The sequence below is a fragment of the Engraulis encrasicolus genome, chromosome 12 (genome assembly GCF_034702125.1).
Source record: "Engraulis encrasicolus isolate BLACKSEA-1 chromosome 12, IST_EnEncr_1.0, whole genome shotgun sequence".
NCBI lineage: Eukaryota > Metazoa > Chordata > Actinopteri > Clupeiformes > Engraulidae > Engraulis > Engraulis encrasicolus.
Genome location: NC_085868.1, coordinates 55,895,428 through 55,904,167, shown reverse-complemented (window position 1 = coordinate 55,904,167; position 8,740 = coordinate 55,895,428). Strand labels below are relative to the sequence as shown.

The window sequence follows — 8,740 nt, the reverse complement described above, 5'->3', positions numbered from 1 at the left end:
CACACACACACACACACACACACACACACACACACACATGGATTTACATTCTTTCTCTGACACATTCACTCATAACACACAACACACACATGTGCAGTTTTCAAAACACTAACATACTGATATAGACGTACAACACACACACACACACACACACACACACACACACACACACACACACACACACACACACACACACACACACACACACACAGGGAAGTCTGCTTGTTGTTTGAATGTATGACCACTCAAACATTCATACAACTAACCTTATAATATCTAACTTTTCCACAGTGTTGTTGATATCTGCAATTGTTGAACCCATTATTCACTGATTCTAGTTTATTAACGTTCGTGCATTTGTTTACCACTCGAAAACGTTACCTAAGGACACCGCGGTGAAGGGGAGGGGGATAAATATTGAGCTCAGAAACTGGCTATGCCAAAAAGATACAACTTTGTACAGGGCCAAGCATGTCCATAATGTTTACGATATTGGCTGTTTGTTGGTTATTGTGGCCAAGTTACGATTAAAACCTTGTAACGTCACCGTAGGAATATGACCTAGCTATTGGGACAACTATGATCCACACAACAATAACAACAAACGATGCCCGTCCTATCGGCTACACTTAACTACTACTACTACTACTACATTATTAGGAGTAATATTTACAGCCAGGGACAGACAAAATAATGCTCACGTATACCAAAGCCACGGCTATTTTAAACGATCACAAACACGAACACAAACACAAAAACAAGGCATAAACACAGATCATAACAAAGTGCCACTATGACTTGAAAGCTAGCTTTAGCCTCTACTATACAGTCGTCTGCGATATCATTTGACACACAACACGTCGAGGAGACAGTGTTTGCATCTACCACACAGCTTTGTAAAATGATACCGTCATAACACACACATGTTAACATATTGACATCCATTATTTACCTCTATTGAATCAGATGACATTGAATGATGATGAATGGCGCTAGTAGCAGTGCAGCCTGGCGACCGGTTAACTACGGCGTTTCTCAACTAATCCTTTGGCATATAAAGATGTATAACAGACATACAACGTGTGTAACATTCGTATGAAATAAATCCTGTTATGACAATACCGTGTAACAACTTTTCGCGATCTCTGTTCCTAGCGGTCTCCCCTCACTGTTTCGCTGGCTCTCAAGTTTGCCTCTCTCGGTAGCAACTCTGACTTACTTTATTCTGATTGGCTGACCAGACTAGTCTATCTGTAAATGCGCCAAAGTATCCCCCAGTGGCCAGAGGGTGCAATGCATCCGTAGTGTAAGAACTACCATTGAAAATGAATGGGAAAAGTTAAGAGAGTTAATCTTAACTATCGGAGACTCCCGCGCAGAAGGTCCTGGGTTCGAGCCCCAGTGGAACCAGAAATCTTTACACAACATTTAATGATAATCCTACTACATTTAGGTTGTGGTTGTGTAGTTGTTATCTGTAAACTTGATTCTATTTTGTTGTATCAGATCCTTTTTTCAATAAAAAAAACCCAAAAAAAACAAAAAAAAAACCAAGAGATCAGCTGCTCTGAACACGCCGGTGTGACACAGTTGTGACTTCACAGCAAGCTCGCTGCCGATTGGGTAGGTTTGTCGGATCCAACATGGCGCTGCTCTGAGCACAGTACACACGAGGGTGGAGTGGTGTTTTTCATCCGTCTATTGACAATTAAATGTCAAGACCATGGCTCCAGAGAAGGGCAAAAAGATACCAACGTACATATGTTCTTTTCCGGACTGTCATGCCGCCTACAATAAAGCATGGAAACTGGAGGCTCATCTCTGCAAACACACCGGAGAGGTGAGCTAGCCAGCCAGCACAACACCGCTAGCCACACAGCTAATGCCGCACATGTTTATGTCAATGTTTGTATTGACAGGTCCGGCCAAAACGTTATGTAGGTCCGTTCCCAATAACGTCGTCAATAACGCTTTATTGGTGTTATTGTCTGTCTGTATGATAACCTAATATCGGTGGCATATCCCAAAAAAAGCTGTTTAGTCTCGTGACACAGCGTGACAACTCAGAATGAGTCGTTGATCCCTCTCTTCAACCAAAGCAGAGTCAGGGGGTCACTTTTATTCTAGATACCTCTTGCTTATAGTTATAGTTAAACCCATACCCAGGTAGGAAACGTAGTAACCTGCTACCCGGAATATACACTATTAGTGCTCTTCTTCAGTGTAATTTTCTTTCACAACCACTCCACGTCAAAACTGGAAATATTGTATGCTGTGTTTATTTACTATCAGGGCCGCTGACAGCTTTGACCGGGCCCCGAACAAAACCATCTGAAAGCCCCCCGCCCTCTAATGCATGCAATGCCATGAGAACCACTAGTGTTAACCAACCCTAACTCCATCCTTTGTCCATCCTCTGTCTGCATACCAAGATGAGTAGCTTTCAAATGATGTTGTGTGTGTGTCTGTGTGTGATTAGAGGCCGTTTCAGTGCGACCATGAGGGATGTGGGAAGAGTTTTGTCCGCCAGTACCACCTATCGAGGCACGTCCTGAGCCACAGCGGGGAGAAACCCTTCAGGTGGGTGCTACAGGATTAGTCTGCTGACACTCAGTCACATTAGCCTTAGTCTCACTGCAGGGCCAGCCCCGGGCTGGCCCGGACAAAAGGGGGCTGACGGTGATCTCATCAAAAGGGGGCTAGGTGCTAAAGATGGCCGCCGGGCCAGGTTGTGGGTAGGCCTGGGCGATATGGACAAAAATGTATATCACGATATGGATTATTTTATATCACGATAGCGATATGTATCACGATATAGCCTTAAATTTTTTTTAAAAAAAATAGTCAACCAGTTTGACGGACAGGGTCGAAAAAAATCTTTCATTGCCCGTTTTCACCAGTCATCTCGTTTCCCAATGTGAGAGTCCCACGAACCAAGAACACCACAGATGCGCAAATTGCGGCCATAAACAGCAAGGTTCACGTTAGCCAACTGTAGCCGGACATTGGCAATAGCCTATAAGAGGCGGGCACAGCGCGTTGCACTCGTCCCCACCGGCGTTGTCCCCAACCACGTTATGCTTCCCAATAATCACTTCACTCACGCTGGTTGCTGTCGAGGAACAATTCTGTTTGTTGTATTTTTACCAATATATCAGTGAACACAACAAAGGGCATTGCATTTGCAAAACCGTTTCATGCCCAGAAGTCAAACCTAACTGTTTGGGACTCAATGGCATGCGCAGCATCATAGCATCGAGTCACTTTAACTTTTAGCCTACCTCTGCTGAAAAATGGTGGTGGATTTCCAAGTAGGCTACAGGGGTCAAGTTAAACATTTCAGAGAATGATGTGCTCACGAGAAGTCCCAGTGAAAGTGCACGAAGGGCTTTATAACTGTTTTCATCACCGGCCAAAATATGTAGCCCATAGTGCGTCGTACGGAACGTGTCAATTCCATTACTTTCGAGATCCATTGCAAAGCAGATGTTGTGTAGGAGAGATGCGCTTCACAGAAGCGCAAGGGGGAGGGGGGCTCGGGGGGAAGTCTCGTGCTCAGAATCTACAAAACAGCGCAGGTAGGAATGCCAAACTTCACCGCAGCATCTAGTTGCCTCATTTTTGGTAAGTTGTCCAACGCCTTTTTCCAGCCATGAATCGCACGCTTGCTGCCCGGTGCTCGTCACGTTAGCTGGCAAGGCAGTGGCAAAGACACTTTTCCGGGTACTGCACTCTAGGGGGCGCCAACCGAGGAGTGACTGCAGACTCAAAGTTTGAGTCAAACAGACTGAATAGGCTGCGTGCGCTCTCTCGACAGCATACGACCAGAAATAAATCATGGGAGTAAAACAATAAAATAGCCTAGTTTGGCCCACAAGTAGTTTTAAAATTATTTTTTGCACATGTTTACAATCATAAAATGGCTATATTATGAGGTGAAATTATATTAAAATGTGTATTAGCTGTAATAATGAAAATATTTTTTTATCACGATATAAACGATAGAGGAGAAAGGTCACGATAGACACGTTTCTCTCGTCCTCACGATATGTCTCGTCATATCGCCCAGCCCTAAGGGCCGCTTTCCCTGGCCCGTCGAATTCGATGGGCCAGCAAGCACCGCCGAGACTCGGAGGCGGGGTCAACCTCGGGCGATATAGCCCACGTGCGATATAGCCTACCAGACCTTCGGCGATAATAGCGCAAAAGCTAAATAAGCCGACATAAATGTCATGTGTGAGTATTTGTGAGACACTTTTTATTGGTGTCCAGTGGAAAGCATGCCAAATCACGATAATGGCACAAGAGTTGGCGGCTAAAAGCAGAAAAAAGCCGACATGACTTAGCTATGACATCCCAAGTTTAAGTGTAGTGGTGCCCATGATGCCCTGATAACAACAAAAAAGTTATGTTGGCTAAATAACTTTAAAAACACAAACAGAAGTGCCAAAGTTGCATCTTATGAAATTATGCCATAAGAAAGCCAAACACCCCAAACTAATAATTTGCCCAGAATTTAGCGATAAGTCCCCCATGCAGCCACATTATTACACAGTAAAGCACAGCTGTTATTGACTTAGGCCTATTTAAAATCATCCTCACTCTGCTGCCCTAGTGTCTCATGTTTTGCAGACATACTAAACCATAGGCATACGTTTTGCAGACATGTGCCATAGTGCGCACACTTAGAATTCCCTGCAGGACACACACCGATGTTATGCAGATTGAACGACTTGTAGGCTACGCTACTTCCGTGGCTACTTTAATAAATAGTCGCTATTCCCCTGGCTCATCATTTTCTATAGCAGCTGATGAAGATGCTATGTCTCCGGGATTTGGTCTCTTTTCACATGGTAACTTATTCAATTACCTGCACATTCACCATGAATAGACAGGTGGCACGCCGCAACGAGGGGGTGTGTCGCTATGTCCGGGGCTCATCATTTTCTATAGCAACTGATGAAGGTGCTATGTCTCCGGGATTTGGTCTCCTTTCACATGGTAACTTATTCAATTACCTGCACATTCATGTCTCGCTATGTCCGGGGCTCATGCTTCTGTGCGCTATTGGGGGGAATAACTGGGCATGTTCGCACGTCTCCTTCTGTTCACTCTCTCAGTTGTCGAGCTGCTCGTATTTTCATGCGTCTTTGTCTTCTTAACATGCGCTGCGTCCCATACAGCTTCTGAATCGACAACTTTGCCATGTAATAAAACTGTTCTTGAAAGGCAAGCCATTTTCCTTGCAGTTCTGGTCGTCTTTGTCCGTAGGCTACGAGCCAAACGGCGACCTGCTCCAGCAGAGTTTGCTCCATTTTAATCTCCTTCTTTGTCGTTGTTCTGTTGTTGTCCTTCTGTGATTTGGGGCGAAAGTGGGCTGTGCCCGACTGACGTTTCACAAACAAGGCGTGTACCTGAATGTGCCTGGGGTCGGCTATGAGTCCGATCAGGCAAAAAATGGCCCGGGGCCGGCAGCTCCGAGCCGGCCACTCTCCTGAGCCCCGGGCCGCTGAAGCGCGGCTAATGAGACCAAGGCTATTGAGGACAGCCTCTAGAGCTCCCCAACCCCTCTGGGCTACTCGGTGGACATCTCAGAAGCTCCTGGAGGGCTACATGGTTAGATTCAAATGTTCTGTACCCCCCATCTGGTAATCGTAATTACATTGCATTATAAAATAAGATCATGGGGAAGATGCTAACCTTGGTACCCATGTTTTATGTACTCTTTTTTTTCTATTTAAACTCACCATGTCTTACACACACACACACACACACACACACACACACACACACACACACACACACACACACACACACACACACACATTTTCACACACACATACACATATGCAGGTGCACTGAGCCAGACTGTCCCGAGGCCTTCACCACTACTCAGAACCTGAAGAAGCACCTCTCACGCAAACACAAACCCGGATCGACCCCGCCCCCCAAACCCGGAACGGCCCCGCCCCCCCAACCCGGATCCACCCCGCCCCCCCAACCCGGATCGACCCCGCCCCCCAAACCCAGAACGGCCCCGCCCCCCAAACCCGGATCGACCCCGCTCCCCAAACCCGGATCATCCCCTCTCCCTCTCCCCAATGGACATCAGAAGGAACCGGCCACCCAACATACACCTGTCAAGCTTTACAAGGTAGGTGTGTGTGTCTGTGTGTGTGTCTGTGTGTGTGTGTGTGTGTGTGTGCGCGCGCACAGAGTGGTTGATGGAATATCTGTATATGTTTGTGTTTTGTTTGTTGTTGTGTCGCAGTGTTCACATGTTGGCCGTGTTCAGTGAGCCCGTTTATATGGCCGCAATAATCAGGTTATTGGAATAAACTGGTTATTGGAGTAAACGGTTTATTGCTGTTTACATGCAGTCCGTCGGTTGCCTGTGTTTCACTAAAGTGTGTGACACAAAGCTAGAATTTAAGGCTTGTGATTGGCTACTTATCCGTCTAGAATGTCAATAACCTGATAATAAACCGATTATGGAAACTGTTTATTCAGTTTACATGAGCGCTCGAATAAACCGGTAACTCCAAAAACCTGATCATAAACGGTTTATTGATGCGTATATAAACTGGCTCAGTGTTGTTATGTAGCAAAGTTTGTTCTTATTGTTGTTTTGAATATTTGTTGTGTGTTTGTGTTTACAGTGTTCGTTTGAGGGGTGTTTGTGTTCTGATTGTTGTTTGTGTTTTTGTGTTTACAGTGTTTGTTCTTATTGTTGTTTTGTTTGTTTGTTGTTGTTTGTGTTTACAGTGTTCTCGTGAGGAGTGTGGTCAGGAGTTCCGCAAGCACAGTCAGCTGAAGAGCCATGAGATCCAACAGCACACACAGCTGCTGTCCCTCACGTAAGGCACACACACACACACACACACACACACACACACACACACACACACACACACACACACACACACACACACACACACACACACTACACACACAGCTGCTGTCCCTCACGTAAGGCACACACACACACACACACACACACACACACACACACACACACACACACACACACACACACACACACACACACACACACACACACACACACACACACTACACACACAGCTGCTGTCCCTCACGTAAGGCACACACACACACACACACACACACACACACACACACACACACACACACACACACACACACACACACACACACACACACAGCTGCTGTCCCTCACGTAAGACACACACACACACACACACACACACACACACACACACACACACACACACACACACACACACACACACACACAATGTGTGTGACATAGATGAAAGAAGTTTAATGTAAAGCGACCTTGTTATTATTACCAAGTTGTTATTATTATTATTATTATTATTATTATTATTATTATTATTATTATTATTAATTCAGTACAATTCAAAGGTAATTTTCTCATTTGCAATTTGGAGATTGAAGGAGGTAAAGTCCCCCGCTGGTTCTGGCGAGACTGACAGCAGGGGAAGTTCATTATTTCCTCCACAGAGGCGCAGCGCCTGGGAAGTGTGAAGACACAAGCACAGTTCAAGGATGGGAGGTTGGATAGCGGAATGCACCCTAGAGGTGGAGGATGGGAGTTAGGATAGAGGAATGCACCCTAGAGGTGGAGGATGGGAGTTAGGATAGAGGAATGCACCCTAGAGGTGGAGGATGGGAGGTTGGATAATGGAATGCACCCTAGAGGTGGAGGATGGGAGGTTGGATAATGGAATGCACCCTAGAGGTGGAGGATGGGAGGTTGGATAGCGGAATGCACCCTAGAGGTGGAGGATGGGAGGTTGGATAGAGGAATGCACCCTAGAGGTGGAGGATGGGAGTTAGGATAGAGGAATGCACCCTAGAGGTGGAGGATGGGAGTTAGGATAGAGGAATGCACCCTTACTGTTCATATCTATGTGGTCAGCACTAGAGGTGGAGGATGGGAGTTAATATAATGGAATGCACCCTTACTGTTCATATCTATGTGGTCAGCACTAGAGGTGGAGGATGGGAGTTAATATAATGGAATGCACCCTTACTGTTCATACCATGGAAAGTTGATAGGACAGACATTCGAAAGACACGTCGCCGCCGCAGAGGGTGCGCGATCGGCCCGAGGTTATCTAGAGTCACCAAAGCGGACCGGGGACCAAGAAGGGACCGCCGGATGGGTTTTTGGATCTGATAAATGCACGGGTCCGCAGCCCCCCCAGAGGGGCCGAGTCGGCGCTCGTTTGCATGTATTAGCTCTGGAATTGCCACAGCATCGGGAGTGGTCAGCACTAGAGGTGGAGGATGGGAGGTTGGATAATGGAATGCACCCTTACTGTTCATGTCTATGGAGTGGTCAGCACTAGAGGTGGAGGATGGGAGTTAATATAATGGAATGCACCCTTACTGTTCATGTCTATGGAGTGGTCAGCACTAGAGGTGGAGGATGGGAGGTTGGATAATGGAATGCACCCTTACAGGGTCTCCGCGGATCCTTAAAAAGTCTTATAAAGTCTTACTTTTAATATTTGTTTTTTAAGGTCTTATAAAGCATTATATTTAGCCAATTTTTGGAAGTGTGGTATTATATTTACGTGGGAGGTCTTATATTTCCCCTGGGTAGCTTGAGTGTAAGAAAAAGGTCTTTTTTTTGACGCTATAAACCTTATTTAACCGGCCTACGTCCCATACGTCAAGATACGGAAAAGTAGATGAAACTGATCTGTGTTTGTGGCGCAGCGCAGCCCGC

General features: G+C 45.9%; 1 protein-coding gene across 1 annotated transcript in view; it reads left to right on the top strand.

The window, feature by feature from the left end:
• The first annotated feature begins 1,650 nt into the window (after positions 1–1,650).
• The window catches only part of gtf3aa (general transcription factor IIIAa), a 15,211-nt gene continuing 8,121 nt past the window's right edge, over positions 1,651–8,740 (top strand). The window contains exons 1-4 of the mRNA XM_063211979.1: positions 1,651–1,840; positions 2,480–2,580; positions 5,854–6,154; positions 6,766–6,857. Coding sequence (XP_063068049.1) covers positions 1,724–1,840; positions 2,480–2,580; positions 5,854–6,154; positions 6,766–6,857 — 611 coding nt within the window. The 5' untranslated portion in view covers positions 1,651–1,723. The remainder of the gene's footprint in view (positions 1,841–2,479; positions 2,581–5,853; positions 6,155–6,765; positions 6,858–8,740) is intronic.